Here is an 18,121-nt window from a genome sequence, read left to right as displayed (position 1 = left end):
GTTGACTGTACCATGTTCCAAGTGGGCACATGAAACACAGCATGCTAAGCCTCTTCCCTACATACAACCCTCCATGGCTCCCTAGTGCCCTTGGATGAAAGCCCAGCTCGACTTTGGCCCTTTGGCCCACGAGGCCCCTGTGTGAGCAACCCCGCCCTCTACTGCTTTGCTCTGTTGATCTTCTATTTCCTTCTTCTGGCTAAGGACACCTTGACTTTCCTCTGAGGAACCCCTCTACAACCAGCTCTAGGCAGGGGTCCGGCTGCTTCTGAGCAACAGTGACTGGGTCAGGGATGGTCACATGACTTCTCTGGGCCAGTAAGAGTCTGTCTTGGGACTTTTGCCAAAAGTTGGCAATGAGGAACTTTCTGGTGCAGAAACTAGGCAAAGGGAGGAGCAGTTGGAACTGCTGGGCTCATCTCTGCCATCACGGAATGTCTGATGAAACTACCGGCTAAAACTATTCAAATCACACTGAAAAAAGCCAAGATGAGATGGCCGGCTGCCTGGATTCAGCCATACCTGAAGTCAGGCACCCCACACTATTAAAAGAACATAAATGAATAACGTTTTCGCTTAAGTGTCGATGGATTATGAGTCCTAATACAGCATTTCTCTTGCTAATTCTCCACCACCCCCAAGATAGCAGCCACATGGAAATTACCCACAGTTCTCTGAAGGTCTGTCATGCACTCCTATCCCCAGACTTTTGCCCAGACATACCCCAAACCCGCTCAACTCCTACTCATCTTTCAAAGCCCAACTCCAGCATCATTTCCCCGGCTCCCCTCCCACTATCTTCTCAGCTCCGCAAAGCAACGGTTTCTCTCGTGTTTTGTGTCCGAACCCATACCCGCCACAGACAGGGGCTCCATGTGTCTCCGTGTCCAGCACCGGGCCTGGCACGGAGTAGGCACAGGTCAATGACTGTTTATTGAATAAATGTACTACTGGAGTAAGAAGTGGCTTAGAGTCTTGTATAACATGTGGGTGGGCACGTGAGTGGATGAATGGGGGACCGATATAGGAACTGGGGGCCTCGTGGATGAGGCCGAGTTCTGTCCTGCCCTCCTCCACCGTCATCCTTGACCCTCACACCCCCACTACACCCATTCTGCAGCTGAGAAAACCGAGGCTCAGAAAGGAGGAACCACTGGCCCAAAGTCACACACCATCTCCTCCTCCTCTCACTCGCAGGTGAGGGCAGGGAAGGAAAGGCCCGGGGTCAGCGTGGGGGAGGGGGACTCTCCTAAATTTATTGGGCGACAGGCTGCAGGTGAGGGGGCTGACAAGAGGAGGGGGGGTGTAATAACTTAAAAACCGGAGGTGACAGCAGCCGCTCCTCGAGAGATCTCTGCAGAGGGGAGGGTGTGGGGGTATTTACAAGGATTTGTACAAAGTGCCCCGCGCCAGCCTGGGGCGGGAAGGAGAGGGTGGGGTCCGAGCATGAGGGGAGGGGAGGGGAAGGGATCTGCCTCTCTGACTCCCACTCCCAGACCCCCCCCCCCCCCCATTCTCCAGTCTTTAGGCTCAGCAACTCTTTCTGCCCCCGCCCAAGGCCTAATTCTTGAGCTCTCCGGGGTGGGGGTGGGGCAGGGATGGAATAGTTTCCCTTTCTTCCCTTGCCCTGCTCCCAAAGTCTCCTGGGGTGCCCCCCTGGCACAGTGAGGGGGAACAGGGCCGGCTGGAGGCTCCAGGAAGGCCAGCTAACCCCGCTGAGCCCCCTCACTCTTCTCTTATGCCCAGTGGCCCCGGAGAACAGCATGAGGGACAGTCTCTGTCCCCACGTCGAATTCGCGGGAACCGAGGTGATGACAGAGGGAGACGCCCCTCCCTGACCCCTCTCCGTGCTGTGGAGGTGAAGGGGACGAGGGAGAAGATGAGGAGGGGAGCCGGGCCGTGGCGGCTCAGAGCTCGAGGTCGTTGGAGATGCGGGTGACGAGGGTGCGGAAGGCCAGGGCGGTGCCCGCCACACGGCGGAAGAGAACTCCCCGCAGGCCTGGCCGGGGCAGCTGGCAGACCTCCACTTCGAAGTGGGACAGGGGCTCGGGCCCGCCCGCACCCCCGTGCAGGCAGGCCAGCAGGAACGGCTGTGGCTGGCGGCAGCGGCAGCGGGCGGCCGCGGTGGCCTGGCGCAGAGCTGCCATCAGGGCCTCAGGCGGGCGTGAGCTGGTCAGCTTCACACTCCAGGGGAATCGGAGTAGCCGGGGGGCGGTTTCCGTTTGATCCCAAGGTAGATGGCAACTGGGGCGGGAAGACATCAGCGGTCAAAGACGGCAGAGGAGGGGGAGGCACCCAGTGTTCCCACGGGGGACAGACTCCTGGCCGTCCCTCACAGCCCGCCGCCCTCTCTTACCCCAGGGACGGTGACAGAGGTTCAGCTGTGCGGATCGCTGGCCAGCTGGAGACTACACTGCCCAGCCTCCGCGGCAGCCAGGCGCCGCCTTGTCTCTAAATTCCGGGATGCGAGTGGAAGCGATGCGGGCAACCTCCTTGCATCTCCTCCTCCCAAAGGCTATCTGGACATTGCTGGGGGCTTTTTGAGTATCGTAGTGTCTTGGGATGGGGGCGCCGCTGACATTTATTAGGTTCAGGGAGGATACATGCTCTGCCTCGTGTAAAAGGGCCCCGAACAACAAAGAAACGTCCTGCTTAAAGCACCAAAGGCCGTCTCGTGAGAACCACGCACACTTAGGCTTCCTGGTTTACCCGCGGCCGCCTGCGCTTCTCACCACCAAGCTGAGCTCGTGGCTCGGTTCTGGCCAATGAGAGCATTCCACCCCCTGCCTCCTGTGATTGGTTCAGAGAGGAGCATATGACCAGGTCCCACCAATCAGAGTACTCCACCCATCTGGCCACAGGCATTGGTTCAGGGATAGCCATGTGATTCAGTTCCAGCCAATAAGAGTCAGTCCTGGGACCTTTGGGACTGGTGGGGAGGTCCTTTATTTGCATGGGGGTATTTACACATGGATTGTATCAAACTGAAGCAGGGCAGGCAGGGTACAGGGCTGCCTGCTTTTGTCAGTAAGTGTTACTGGAACCCCGCCACGCCCATTAGTTTTTGTACTGCCTATGGCTGCTTTTGTGCAACAAGGCCAGAGCTGAACAGGCATGAGGGAGATTACCTGGCCCTCAAAGCCTAAACTATTTACCATGTGGGTCTGTACAGGTAATGCCCAAGCTGCTGCAGCCGTTATGCCTCACTGGATGAGGGGGGAAGGAGGTGTGACAGCAGGAGCTGATCATACATGGAAGAGGCTGGACGTAAGGATGGTCAAGGGACAGTGTGCATGGATGGGGGTGGAAACGAGAGGAAGCCATGGGGAGTCGGGGTATAAAAGGCACGGGCAGGGGAAGGAGGGTCTGAGGGAGAGTTCAGGAAGCTGGCTTGGAGGACAAGGCTCAGGTCCCATCTAAAGGTATAGGAGTGGTGGATAGGGGAGGTGTGGACACAAGTAGGATCTGAGGCTCGGAAGTGGGGAGGGGGCCAGTGTGGCGGCCCAGGACATAGGCACAGGCAACTCACCTTGTGACCTCAGGTCCCCCGATTCTCTCAGGTTCGTCTGTGACCCTACAAGGGGAGAGGGGGGCAGAGTGTCTAATCTGCACATACGGTGCCCCCTCCCCCAACCCACCACTTCCAGGACTCTGGGCAGCCCCTGCCTCAGCCCAGGTCCCGGTCCCTCCCTCTGGCTGGAGCTGGGCTGGGGAGGGCTGGGAGTCAGGATCTGAACTCCCTCTCCATGCCCGGAAGGGGCGTCCCTTTCGAAATGGTTAGTGCAGGTCGGAGAAAAGATACTGAAGAATTTGGAAATCAAAAGAGAAAGGGGTTGGGCAGAGACACACACCTACATAGAGAAGGACATGGACACACACACGCACCCCTCCTTCAGCCTTTGCTCAAACGGCACCTCCTTAGTGAGGCCTGCTCCATTTAAAACTGCACTTTTCTTCCCTGCTCTAGTTTTCTTCTCAGTACTCATTTACTGTCTGGATCTCCGAGGAGAATGTCGGCTCTGCCTGGGCTGGGATTTTATACATTCTGTTCACTCTACTCCAGGGTCTAAGATAGGGCCAGGCACACAACAGGCGCTCAGTGAATAAACATAAATCATTTTCCAAGGATTTCCAGGCATTCTATGCTCAGTCCATATATCACCTTGTTCAGTCCACACGACAACCCTAGGAGGAAGGCACTGTTATGTCTATCCCCACCTTACAGGAGAGGAAAGCAAGGTTGAGTGACTTGCTCAAGGTCACTCAGCAGAGCTGGGGTCTGAACCTTAAGAGTCTGGCTCCAGATGCCATGTTCATTAAATGAGTAAAATGAACAGCCAGACCCCACAACCAGTCCTCCTCCCACACACACACAGTCCACCTCCCCCACCCCTGTACGCACAGGTCAGACATGCAGACAGGGAGGCAGAGCCAGGGACAGCGGAGGGTGGGCGGGACTTACTGATTTTGGATCCCTGGGGCAGAGAGGCGCCCGAAACGCAGCGGTTAGAGTTCTGCCGTTTAGAGGGATCGAGGGTAACCCTGTAGTGTGAGGAGGGAGGTGAAGGGTGACGAAGGAGGAGGAGGAGGAGAAAGAAGAGGAGGAGGAAGTAATGTAGGCGTACAGGAGGCAGAGCAGAGTAGAAGACAGGTTAGGCCACATTGTCCCCCCCCCACACCCCCACCCCCACGTCCCATGGGGCTCACCTTCGGGTCAGTTTGGAGGTCAGCTTGGTGAAGAGGTTGGTGGTAGGGCGGGGCCGCCCAGTAGGCAGGGGTGTGGCCTCATGGGCCAGGGTAGGAGAGGCAGGGGGTCCATTCTGCACACCCCCGCCTCCCCCGCCCCCTGCCCTCCGGTCCCGGACCTGGCCACCGTGGAAGGTGCTGCGGATGGTGGAACCGCGTGCCAGGCGGCTCCGCTCCCCTGATGGGGGAGCCAGGCTGTGACTAGAGGGAGAGGCGGGGGGCACCCGTGGGGTACCCGAGCTGTGGGCAGAAAGGGACAAGTCAGAACGGGGCCTCAAGGCAGGTCAAGGCCCCAGTCTTTCTGATTCTTCACTAACCTGTCCTGAGATTAAAAAACTTAGCTCAGAGACAGGGCTGCCATGCACAGTTGGGCAGGCTGTGTACTATACAACCCTAGCTATTTTACTGACTCTTCTTTCTTCCTAAGTCATCCCTCCTTCAAATTGTCCTTTTTTTTTTTTTAAGATTTTATTTTATTTATTTGACAGAGAGACATCACAAGTAGGCAGAGGGGCAGGCAGAGAGAGAGGAGGAAGCAGGCACCCCGAGGAGCAGAGAGCCCGACGCGGGGCTCGATCCCAGGACCCTGAGATCATGACCTGAGCCGAAGGCAGTGGCTTAATCCACTGAGCCACCCAGGTGCCCCAAATTGTCCTTTCTTTAAACCCTACCCACTCCAAATGTATCCTCTCCTCTCCAAACTCAGCAGTTGAATAGGTCCAGATACATTTTTTGATGAATCCCCTTCCATTTGGCATCCAAACCTCATGAACCCAATCAACTTTGCAAATGCTCTATCTGAATTTTCATTACTCAAACTCGGGATAGGAATACATGTGAACATCAAAGGTACTTAAACTCATTATGATAATTTTTTGACAGGTGAGAAAGGATTCTCTTCCTAATTGTCTCAAGATGTTGTGTGGACAGTGGTGGTTTCAGCATCCCAGGACCCTCCTCCAGACCCTCCCAGTCCTGACAGGAGGGCCAGACCTACAATTTCTATCCTTCCAAGGACCCCAGGACCAGCCTGGATCTCAAAGAGGGAACCCTGACTGTAGCAGATGCCACTACTTCTCCCTTGGAATCTGTCCTCCTTGTTTTACTTTCAGTAACCAAACTTCCTAAGAGTATGAGCCTTGCATATGGCCACCCAGCCAGAGACTACATTTCCCAGTTCCCTTGCAGTTAGGGATGGTCATGTGACTACTCTCCAGCCAATGGGATACAAACAGAAGTACTCTGTCCCATTTCTGGGTCAGGGCTCTAAAAAGCATGCAGCTTGCGCTCCACTCTTTCCATCCTTCTTGCTGGTTAGAAACGGTAGCAGCTGGTGCAGTGGCCTCAGTCCCAGAGCTGGAGCCTCGGGTTGAGTTTGGCAGGAACAATCTGGGTTCTTGGAGGACCCTGCCTGCCTACCACTGGATGGCTTAAGCCACCGTCCCTTGAGGTCTCGTTACACCAGCTGAGTCTACAGTCTAACTGCTGCCCCGTCTCTCGACCAAAGCTGGAAGGCTATGCGGTATAGTGTTTACAATACACACACTGGAGTCAGTAAGGAATCTTTGGTCTTTGACTTACCAGCTGTGTGGCCTTGGGAGAGTTACTTAACCTCTCTGAACCTCCTTTCCTCAGCTGTAAAATGGAGATACTGGGCTCTACCTCAGAGAGTCGTTAGGGGCATTCAACCAGCGGATACACACCGAGGCCTGGCATACAGTTCCTGCTTGATGAATATTCACTATTCTTTTTATTTAATGACCACAAGCTAAGGGCTCACTTATCAAATGACTTCGATGTCACAGACCCTGTGCCAGGCACAGGACGCACTTGATCTCCACCGGATCCCTCTAATGGGTCCTAGAGGCAGAGAACATCAGCCGCATCTTACAGAGGAGGAAACAGAGGCTCAGAGACGCACTCAAGGTCACCCTGCTAGCAGAGTATGACGGCAAGGTTTGCACTTAGAACTCAGGAGCCACAGAATCACTGCTCTCAACCACTCATATCCTATCCCCACCAAACAGGAACACGCGTTTGTTAGGTGTTCCCCAGAGGGCACCTTGGTGCCGGGCTCTGGAGTCCTGGTGGGAGGGAATGCCATTATTCTGAAGCCGGCCCCACTCCTCACTCCTGGACTTGAACGGTGATGTGAACTAACCCCCCCACCCCATTTTTTTAAGTAGGCTCCACACCCAACGTGGGGCTTGAACTCACGATCCTGAGATCAAGAGCCGCATGCTCTATGCCCTGAGCCAACCAGGCACCCCTAATTCATTCCCTTTTTATGCTCCAGCCAGTCTGCACTGGTTCCCCTCACATGCCAGCTGAAAGAGACCGAGCAGACTCAGGAAAACTAGTTTGAAAACCAGCCAACAAGAGGATGTTGAAGCTGTGACATTCTGGGGCTTCTCTCAAGTTCTAAAAATTGATCATTCAAAAAAAAAAAAAAAAAAACTCAGTTTCCCAAGGCTCGTAGGCGGAGAACAGGGCAGACTGCTTTCCTGGGGCCGATGACTAATTAATTAAGAGGGGAAGATTTTCAGGGGGGTCGGGCGGGGTAGGGGAGAGGACATGGGTAGATTTTGCCAAGAGAAGGGCAGACACACTCCCCAGTCCCCACGGCACCCTTTCCCCACAACGGTTAGCCCCCAGTGCTGGCCCCTCACCATACCTGTTCTCTTTGCCATTTGGCAACAGGGACGGGCGCTCAGCCCCAGGGCGTTCTGTGCAAACGTAGGTGTTTCTGCGGGTCATCATGCTGGGAGGGAGGTTGTTCTGTGGGAGACATGGCCAGAAGGGAGTGAGGGGGTGAAGAGACACCCCTTAACCCACCACTTATCCTCTCTGGCCTCCCTCATTACAATCGAGGGAGAGGCCAAGACTGAGCAAGCGATGGTTTACTCCGGGAGAAAGGAAAGGTTACCGAGCCATCCTGGCAACTTAGGCTAGGGGTCACGGAGCTGAGACAGGGGCGCTGAGGGCGAGAGGGTCGCGGTGGAGCCCAGGGGGCAGCCTTGCCCACTCCTCTCCTAGCTCTGCCCTTTCTGGGTACAGGTCAGCTGTGTGAGGCTTTCCACAGCATATGTATTCATGGCACACTTGGTGTCTCCTCCCGGCCTTTGCACGGCTGCCCCACCTGCTTGGATAGTCCTCCCACCTTTCCCCTCGACTCACACCTACGTATCTTTTAGCTGTCGGTTGGCTCCTAATACAGCCGGCTCAGTCAGGTGCCTCCTTGGGGCCCCCACTGCTGCCTCATTGCTTTGTATCATCAATATCTGTCCCCTTAACCCATCCCCACTCTGCCCTGGACCGCGACCCCGCTGGGGTCAGGGAGTGCCCGTCGGGACTGTGCCGCCTCTCCAAATGTGCTGGGAAGTGAACTCTCGTTTTCTCTCCTCTGGAAGTTTCTGTCAGGTTGGTGTTATTTCTCGTTTCAGTGTCTGGCAGAATTTCACCACTTAGAGCCTGGAATTTCCTTTCTGCGCAAGTTTTAAGTTATGGATTCCAGGTCTTGGACAAGAACATAAGACTGTTCAGATTTTCTGTTTCTTCTCCAGCAAGGTTAGTTACTTGTGTTTTGAAAGACATCTGTCCATGTCATCTAAGATGTCACCTTTATCAGCGTAAGGTGGCTCCTAATGCCTTCTTACTGTCTTTTTATGTTGGGACAGAGTTTTCCTTTTCATCTCTGATTAGTAGTAATTCGTGGGGTTCAATGACTGTATTAATCTTTTCAAGAACCGGACTGTAGCTTTGTTGGTTTTCTCTAGTGTACCTCTGCTTCTTCCTTTCTTGACTTCTATTATTTCCTTCCTTCTACTTTGTTGGGGGGGCTAATTTGCTGTTCTTTTTCTATCTTTTCAGGTGTGTTTTTGCCTAACAACCACCACAGCCTTTATATATTGACTGTTTACTGAGCTGGACACTGTGGGAAGTTAGTTTACATCCAGGATATTACAAGAGCCTCACAACAATCCAAGAAATCCGATGAGCCCATTTCACAGGATGGAATACTGAGGCTCAGAGAGGAAGTTGCTTGCTCAAGGCCACAGAGCTCACCAATGCAATTGAAAGCTCTGGTCTTAAAACCTCCTCTCTTAAGAAGCTGCAGGAGGAGAGCCAAGTACGACATTCCCCAGAACCCTCTGCAGCTCAGGATCTACAGACAAATGGGTTCTGCCAATCTTTGCACTTGGAAAGATCTGGAAGGTGGCAATGGGGCAGCAGTGGCCTTCCTGTCCCCTATAACTTCTGCTTACAAGGGCAAGGTCATGAGATGAGGGTCTTTGCCTCAGCAGAGACCCAGTGCCTGTTTTAAGAGTTCCTGGCATTGAGGGGCCCTTCTGGCAGAGAACAGTTTCTGAGTGTTGAATTAAGGTCATGACCATGTGTTCTGGAATTTAGCTGTGCCCCAGCGGTGGCAGCCTCCTCAGTGGGCCAGTTCTGCAGTGTGATGTGTCCCTCCTGTGGGTCTAATCCCCTGCCTTCCCCTCCAGCCCTTCCTACAACTTTGTAAGACCCTCCTTCCCTATACAGAATCCTTCCTATCTAAAGCGAGGACAGTGCTTCTTTCTGACGCTGAATGCTAATTTATATGCTAGCATCCAGCATAAACTCGAGCAGAGAGAGAGAGCGCTCAAAGGTTTATGGGATGAAGGAACCAACAGACAGAACAAGGAGTCCTGTGTGGTGGTCTGGGGAACAGCAGGGTATGAAAAGTGCGAACCCGGCGGTCACACCCTGAGCCCTGGCCACTCACAGGGGTGCTTGTGCTGTCCTTCCGTCGCTCTGGGATCTCTGCCTTGTTGGGGTTGTGGGCGCTGCTGACCATAGGGCTGGAGGGGGGCAGCCCCCGGCTCCCGCTGCCGGCAGCACTGCAGCTCGCCTTCCGGCCTGGCAGGCGCTCCTCCTTCAGCTCCGCCTCCCCGGTGCTGGTTGGGCTGCGCTTGGGGTGCAGGGGTGCGGGGGATGGGCCACCTGGTGGAGGGAGGAGACAGGGCTTTCTTCACCTGGAAAGGCCAGAACCCACTTTGGGTGATCCCTAGAACCTCAGAATTCCTCACACAGGCTACAAGCTCTGCGTGGGCCATGCTGACACCATCTGTCAATGACAGACGCACATCTGACCCCCAGCCCCATGGGAATGACCTGATGCCCCTGCAGGTTATTCACGGCAGCACTATTTTTTCCCTAAGATTTGATTTATGAGAGAGAGAGAAAGCATGTGTTGGGAGGGAGGAGGGCCAGAGAGAGGGAGAAGCAGACTGCCCGCTGAGCAGGGAGCCCAACCTGGGGCTTGATCCCAGGACCCTGAGACCATGACCTGAGCCAAAGGCAGACACTTAATTGACTGAGCCATCCAGGCACCCTGCATCACTATTATCTAAAAAGATTTTATTTATTTGAGAGAGAGGACGAGCAGGGGGAGGGACAGAGCGAGAGGGACAAAGAGACTTCGCACTGAGCATAGAGCCCACGGGGCTCGATCCCAGGATCGTAACCTGAGCCAAAGTCAGACACTTAAACTGACTAAGCCAGGCGGGTGCCCCACATCAAAATTTTTGTTTTTTTTAAGTACAAAAGACTGGAAGCAGCCTAAGTGCCCCTTAAACGGGGCATGGCCAGATGAAGTCAAGCTATTTCTGTATGATGGAATCGTCTGTAGCTACGAGGAGGAAGCTGCTTATGTACCAAGACACAGGGATCTTCAAGATGGACTCCAGAGCAGAAAAGGCAGGCCCGGAGGTCTAAGGTGAACTGTCTTTTGTATAAGGGGGAATGTACAGATTTTATTTATCTCTAATTACTTGCTAATCTGTGAACAACTTAAAAGGCTATCATTTTCTTTCTTAAATTTCTTTTTTTTTCTTTCTTAAATTTCTTAAAAGAGAATGTTACCTTTATGATACGTGATTATGTTAGTATTGCATTTATATATCTTTATCTCTCTCTCTTTTTTTTTTTTTTAACTCTTTTTAGGGAGGTAAGGGGCAGAGGGAGAGAGACTCTTCAAGCAGACTCCCCGCTGGGCGTGGAGCCCAACGCTGGGCGTGGAGCCTGACGGAGGGCTCAAACCGATGATCTGAGCTGACTGGAACAGAAATCAAGAATCTGACGTTCAAGCAACTGAGCCACCCAGGCACCCCTGTTTCTTTTCTTCTTATCTCTTTTTTGTATCTATCGTTATATACACGCCACCCTTGAAAACATGGCTTTGAACTCCATGGGGCCACTTTTACGTGGATGTTTTTCAATAAATACTGGACAGGACTGCAGAGGTCACTTCCCTCTGATTCTGAAGGACATTTTCTGTTCTGTGGCTTGCTTTATGGTAAGAATATGGCACATAATACATCGACACAGTGCGTGTTGATGGACTACGTTATCAGTGAGGCTCTTGGTCAGCAGCAAGCTATTAGCATTTACATCTGGGGGGAGTCAGAAGTTTCACATGCATTTTTGACTGCACAGTGGGTTGGTGCCCTAACCCCTGCTTTGCTCAGGGATTAACTCTATATATGAACAAAATTTCTCCCAAACTGGTCTCAGTGGCCCCCTCCGAGGACAGCTGGGGACTGGAGATGGGTGTTCAACGAAAAATTTTTTACTGTTTACCCTCTTTGCACTGCCGAATTTTGACGGATGTGACTGTATTCATCTCAAGAACAAAACAAATAAATCTGGTCCTCTGGAACATGTCAGGAAATTATGGTCTTAGAACCAGCGGGGTTAAGCGTGTCCATGAACTTGGGGCAGTCGAAACCTCTATGTATTATGTCCTCAGGAACCTTCATGCTCCCAAGTCCCAGAACCCGTCACAAACTCTGTCATGACGAGCACAGGGCACCCACCAACAATCCTCCAAGAACCCTGGAAGCCCAGAAGGTTTCCATGTGGGTGTTCTCTAAGGTCATATGTTGTAACCAGAGGGATGTTCAAGTCGCAAGCTTCTTAGCAACTTTCTGCACCAATCTGGCTATTTTATGCATGGAAACAAGGAAATCCCAGAAAGGGGAAATGGCTTGAGCATCCAGAATCCCACACTTCCTGCTTAGGACCGAGGCTTGAGTTTCCCTGATACCCCCCTCCCCATGCTAGTGCGTGACCCAGACTAAAGCACTGCGAAGCAGGGCTACAGAAAAGGGGGGAGATGGACACCTCGCTGGCCTCTCCTCACGTGGCTAAACACGGCGTTCCCACGTGACTCAGCAAGTCCACGTCTAGCTACGTGCCCAAGACAAACGGATACACACATCCACATGGAGCTCGGTACACGAACGCTCACGGCAGCGTTATTCACAAGCGCCAAACGGCTAAAACAGTGCAATGGCCATCAGCTGATGAATGGAAAAATGAAATGTGGTAGAGCCACAATGTGGAATATGACTGGGCCATTGAAAGGGAGGAGGTGCTCGTCTGCGCTAAAATGTGGATGAAAACGTTATCCCAAGTGAAAGAATCCGGACACAAAAGGCCACATATTGCCTAACTCCTCTTGCATGAAATGTCCAGGATAGGGGCATCTGTAGAGACAGAGAACAGACTGGTGGTTGCCCAGGGGCTGGGGGGTGGTGGAAGGGGGTCCGGAGGTCAACGGCGAGTTGGGACTTACGGAGCTTCTTCCCGGGGTGATGAGAATGTGCTAGAGTGGACTGTGGTGATGGCTACACTTGTGACCAGACCAACACCACTGAATCATCCACTTTGAACAGGTGAATTGTATGCTATGTGAATTATATCTCCATGAAGCTGTTTACAGAACAGTTGGGAGGGGGCGCCTGGGTGGCTCAGTTGTTAAGCGTCTGCCTTCAGTTCAGGTCATGATCCCAGGGTTCTGGGATCAAGTCCTGCATTAGGCTCCCTGCTCAGCGGGAAGCCTGCTTCTCCCTCTGCCTCATGCTTCTCCCCTGCTAGTGCGTGCACGTACTCTCTCTCACAAAAATCAGTAAAATCTTAAAAAAAAAAAAAAGGAATAGTTGGGAGGATTCATATTTGAGGAACATGTGGTAAGAGACCTCTTGGAAGTTTCCACACCTAATCTGTGGTGGTGGTGGTCAGCTCTATCTTTTGTGGGTGGTATCTTTCAGTTACAGAATGTGGGGTACAGGAAGGTGTCTGCCCAGCCCCTTTCCACTAGGAAGGGTCTTTCAAATTTTCAGTATGGAGGAGAGCCAGAGGGCAGGCTCTCAGCAGCCACTTTGTGCAATGTGTCCTCCTGTGTCCTGATAACAATGGCTTAATCCCACGTGAACCCTGACGTGAGAGCTCTATCCCTGACAGGTGGTCCAAAGGGATTCCAGCTATCACTTGGGCTGCTCTCTAAAATAGAGACAGAAGGGGAAAGCTTGGGAAAAAGGTAAGGTGAGATACGTAAGAGAGAAAGGAAAAGCCAGAGGAACAGAGAGGAAGCAAGAAACAGAAGAGTATCTACTCTGGATGCCTTTTCAGTTTCTAATTCCTTCCTGAACCTGGCTACGCGTTCCCACCTCCAAGTTCCCTATAATGTCCCTGCATCTTTATACAAAAGTCCTCCCTTCTCTGCAGCTGGTTTGAGCAAGGGTTTTTGTTGTCTGTCGGCCAGACAACCCTGATGTGAAGTTTGGAGGCCTTGGGGCCCGGGATGGCACATAAGGGTGCAGGACCACACTCACAGAAGTCGCTATGCCTGCGCTGGCGGTGGTAGGTAGAGGAGGCACTCCGCTGTCCTTTGCTGTGGCTGGTGCCTTTGCTGGAGCTCGTTCCATTGGTGGTGTCGCTGGGCGCCCGCACCCGTGCCAGGGCCAGCCCCGGGGTGCCCCGGTCCCCACCCTCCTGCAGGAGGATGACAGACGAGGAGCCTCAGCCTCTGTTCCCTCTGCCCCAGGAGTCCCTCCACCCCGGGCATCGCGCATCCCAAATGCCCCTGGCGCCTTCTGACCTCAGTCTTCCTGCCCAGCAGGAGGTAGGTGGCGGTCACTTCGTTGTACTTCTGGCTGGTCAAGGCCTCTTTGATTTCTTCCCGCGTGTATCCCATACCCACCATCACCTCTGGGAGAGGGGGATGGAGAGGAGGTTCAATCTCCCCAGACCCTTCCCTTCCACTCGTTTCTGCATCACACAGCAACACCGGCTCTTTGGCCTGTTCAGTATCCGTTCCCCTTTCTGCCAGCAGCAGAACATTTCCTTGGAAGAACACTTCTTTCCTGCTCAGATCACATGGCACAACCCAGGCCTGACTAGAGTCTTCCATTCCCAAGGCCACATTGATTGGCTCAGGATAGGCAGATGACCCAGGTCTGGCCATTCAGAACGCTCCAGACCCAAAATCACGTCGATTGGTGGGCATACGACCTGGCTCTGGCCAATCAGAGCATTCTATCCCCAAGGCCAAACCAATTGGCTCAGGGGTAGCCAATGGGCACCAGCCTAGAGCTTCTATTGGAACATTTAGGAAAGTGGCTCCTCTTCTCGATGGGGTGTCTAGGACGCTAGTATATACTGTTGCCAGCTTGCTCCCATGGCCAGAGCTGCCTGGGAAAGAAGCCACCGCTAAGGTTCCCAACGACTAACTCAGCACCTGAATCCATCTGTGCCTGAAGGCCGACACACCCTAGCCTTTTTAGTTACAACGATTAGGTGATAACCATATCAAACTGCTGGCATTAACAATTTTTGACCTATAAAAATGGCAGTTTCAAATGGTTCAGTCTATTATTATTCTTATTGGCTTAAGCTAGAAGGGCTTGGTTTTCTCTTCCATACAACCACAAAAGTACTGATTAATGCAGCCAACTCTGATAGTGGCCTTCAGGGTTACTGGATAACTCCTAAGGGACACTTTCGGGCTAATTCTTAGGGATCAAGAGTTCAAGGGCTCCAGGCTGGAGGGTCTGGGAACAAAGGGTTGGTCCGGGAGGCACATGCCCACATGGGGGGGTCTCCCCGGAAACACGTGGGTTACCGATGACTTGTGCCCAAACACTTCTAGACGTGATCTGTAATTTCTTTTTATGTCTTAACAGTCAAAACTAAGTACTGTACATAGATTAACTCATTTCATATATTCATAACAACCCTATGATAGGTTCTGTGATCGTCCCGTTTTACAGATGAGGAAATAGAAGCACCCAGAGGAGAAGTCACTTGCCCAGGGTCACACAGCTAAAAAGTGGCAACACAGGGAGGGGAGCCTAGACTTCTCCGCTCTCCCTAATTGCCTTGCAAACTTCTCTCAAGTGCAGGCTAGAGGGTCAGGGGCTAGGAAGCTCTGACCCCTGGCTCCTGGGCCCGTCGCTCGGAGGAGCTAGGGCACCTGCTCTCCCTGACCCTCACCGATTCGCTTGGTGTCCCCGAAGTCCTCCTCGGGCTCCGTGTATGGCTTCAACTCCTCACCCTCATAGCCAATGTTGATCCATTTGTCTTTCATGATTTGCTGCAGGAATTGGGGACAGGACAGGAAGGGGGTAGGCAGATGTAAGAAGAAACTGGGGGAAAATATAGTTTCCCACCCTCAGGTAGGGCCACCTACCTTGGCCCCCACCTCCAAGACCTAATGCCCCAGAATTGAGGGCTTGATGACAACTAGCGCCTCCTCACCCGCACCCCCAGCACGCCTGCCAGAGCCTCCCGATGTCACCTCCCTCCTCTGCATCATCTGGGTCCCCGGCACCCTATAATCAGCCTAGGAGCTCATTAGCTAATTACTGGCATGACGGGGAGTGGGCGAAGCTGTTTGGGGGTGGCATTGAGACGGGCCCCAGAGCCTTTTCCCGGGTTGCCTGGCTCCCCTCCCCCTCCCAACCGTGATCTTAAGACGCAAGACACAGGAGAGGGAAAGGGAGGGCCCGAAGGCTGAAATGGGAGGGGCGAGGGCCTGGGGCTTACCTCAAGAGTACAGCGTTTAGCTGGATTCAGCACCAAAAATCTCCGCAGGATACTCTCACAGTCTGTTGACATGTAGAAAGGGACCCGGTACTTCCCTCTGAGGACTCGCTCCCGCAGCTCCTGGGGGGGGGGGGGGGGGCAGGGACGGGGTTACTGGGGGAGGGGTCCACCCCACCTGCGCACACGTCACACGCATGTGCGCATGCGCATGGGCACGCACATCTTTCTCCCCATCCCTCACCGAAGCAGCAGGTAGCAAAACCCCAGCCCTCTCTCCGGACCGCAACTCCCCCTTCTGTAGAATGGGAGCCCTGGATACAACTTGATTCCGAGGAAATCCCCCAGAGAAAGCGAATTCTACAAGCGAGGACCGACGCCAGTCAGCATCCGGGGCCTCAGTCTCCTTCTCTAGACCCAGGGCTCCCAGCACCCGCTTGGCAGGGCAGGATGTGAGTGAGTTTAAGTAAAATGCCCAGCGTATGTGTGGCCCAGAGTAAATGCTACTTCAATATGAGGTTTATGAAGGAGTAAGACTTGGGGGGGTGAGGGGGATCCTGCCCACCCGCCTCTCACCCCTCGGATCCCCCCTCTCCTAGGCATGCCTGTCTTTCCAAAGAACAATGAGACCCTGGCAGTCTCAAAGAATGAGAACTGATCTACACGCAGACCCTTTTTAGGTAAAGGGCCTTTTAGGAGGGGCCCTGCCAAGACTGAGAAAATAAATTCCATGCACCAGGCCATCATAGACCAGGGAGAGCCCCTCCATCCCCAGGAAACAGAGGCGGGCAGGTGGCGTGGGGGAGGGGGTCTCTGGGTGGAGCTCTGTGCTGGGGCCTGGGGAGTGGCCTGGGAGCTCCCTTCCCAGGGATTCTCCTCGAAGGGCTGGAAGAGGCCAGAGCCTGGGAGCCTCCTGGGTCTGCACATCAGCACAACCCCCAAGGGTCCTGAATATTTAATAATAACGAGTATCACTTTCAGAGCAGAGCACTTACCCCCGGGGCCGGGCAGTGTTCTAAGTGCTTTTTGCAAGGTACCTCTGTGCTCACAACAAAGCCGTGAAGCAGAGCTATGATGCCCCTTTTTCAGACAAGGGAAACTGAGGTCTAGAGAGGGTAAGTCATTTGCGCGAGGAGCGTGCGGCCAGAACAGGGCAAGGTGGCCTGGCTCCGGAGCCCGCGCCGCGTCACCACCCCGCACCACACCGCCCCCCTCACGAGCTGGCGAGAAGCAGCCACCGGGCTGTCAACACCACCACCCACGGCCGGTGCGGCTCCTGAGTCTATCGTCCCGGCCGTTGCTGGGTCCTGGGGCCGGGCTTCAGACACTCAACTGGGCCCTAAGTCCCTTAACATCCCCATCTTACAGGTGGGGCAAGAGGGGAAACAGGTTCCGAAAAGGGGCTATGTCCCAGGTCACTTCGCAAGGAAGTGACAGAGTGGGGATCTGCCCCCAGCTACCTGTCTCCTTTGCCCTGAAAGGTTTCAGGGGGCCTGGTGAGGAAACCAGGACAGCAGGAGATGACAAGGGCCTGGGGCAGCTGAGACGCTGGACTAGCCTTCGGAAACGGTCTCTTGGCTTCCTGCTTGGGGCTGTTATCCTGTACGTGTGTGCGCTTTGCACACCTGACCTCAGCGAGCCCTTGAACCGCTGCTCTAGGGCCAGTTACCTTAAAAACGCGGAACAGAGTGGGAGCCCGAGGCTCAGAGGGGTCAGCGGTTCGGCTGAGGCCTCTGTGGGGAAGGGGCTCCCTCCTCCTCACCACTCAGGTCCCCCTGCTCTTGTGGCCTGTCCTCGGCAGCGACTTTCCTGACCTCCTGAACCCTCCTGCTCGCACCCCTGGAACCCCAACGCGAGGAAACACAGCTCACCCAAAACCAAGGGGGGGCCCCTGGCACAAGTGGCCCGAGCACCACAAGCTCCACAAAGCCAAGCCACAGAAGACAGAGGAACCGCTCGAGATGAAAGCGGACTTTTAAGATGCCGATCAACCTCGGACAACGCGGGAGCCTGAACAAAGACACTGGCGCGGGAGAGAAAGAGCTACAAGGACACTCTCCGGGTGGCTGGGGACATCTGAGCGCGGCCGGGACTGCACCACCACGGTTCTCCCCGAGCCTGGTTACGGACAGAAAGGAAACCCTGCCTCGAGAGATAACCTGCCATGTGTCCCCTTCAGGGACAGAGGGACGTGGCGACTAAGCCCCAAACGTTCCATCAGTAACGACGCGCCCGGACAGCCCAACAGGGCTGGTGTGCCCCCACGCCTGCCGGGCCATCTCCCTAGAGGTAGCTCCTTCCCCACAACGAGCACCAGCCAGTATTCAACATGACGTACGCTTTGCTGATTTACTTTGTTTCTGGCCCGGCTCTGCCCTTTCCCGTGAGGGCAGGGACTCTTCCGTTCAGAGAGCCCGAGTCAAAGGTTGTCAGTCTGTTCACTGAGTTATGCAGGCGTCACCAGGCAGTTCTAGAAAGTTTTCATCCCCCCGCCCAACAGAAAGCCTAT

At 54.0% G+C, this 18,121-nt stretch overlaps 1 protein-coding gene across 2 annotated transcripts in view; it reads right to left on the bottom strand.

The window, feature by feature from the left end:
- Positions 1-861: 861 nt before the first annotated feature.
- MARK4 (microtubule affinity regulating kinase 4) overlaps positions 862-18,121 on the bottom strand; it is a 29,225-nt gene continuing 11,965 nt past the window's right edge. The window contains exons 9-18 of one of the 2 annotated variants that reach the window (XM_045987633.1): positions 15,616-15,735; positions 15,064-15,163; positions 13,670-13,779; positions 13,404-13,563; positions 9,512-9,729; positions 7,421-7,524; positions 4,708-4,986; positions 4,463-4,542; positions 3,530-3,574; positions 2,038-2,244 (exon numbers count right to left, since the gene is read on the bottom strand). In XM_045987633.1, the coding sequence (XP_045843589.1) occupies positions 2,180-2,244; positions 3,530-3,574; positions 4,463-4,542; positions 4,708-4,986; positions 7,421-7,524; positions 9,512-9,729; positions 13,404-13,563; positions 13,670-13,779; positions 15,064-15,163; positions 15,616-15,735 (1,281 nt within the window). In that variant the 3' untranslated portion in view covers positions 2,038-2,179. Of the gene's footprint in view, positions 2,245-3,529; positions 3,575-4,462; positions 4,543-4,707; positions 4,987-7,420; positions 7,525-9,511; positions 9,730-13,403; positions 13,564-13,669; positions 13,780-15,063; positions 15,164-15,615; positions 15,736-18,121 lie in introns of both variants that reach the window. The other variant, XM_045987632.1, reaches the window with a different exon arrangement.

The sequence above is a fragment of the Meles meles genome, chromosome 19 (genome assembly GCF_922984935.1).
Source record: "Meles meles chromosome 19, mMelMel3.1 paternal haplotype, whole genome shotgun sequence".
Classification (NCBI taxonomy): Eukaryota; Metazoa; Chordata; class Mammalia; order Carnivora; family Mustelidae; genus Meles; species Meles meles.
This window is presented reverse-complemented; position numbering and strand designations above follow the sequence as displayed.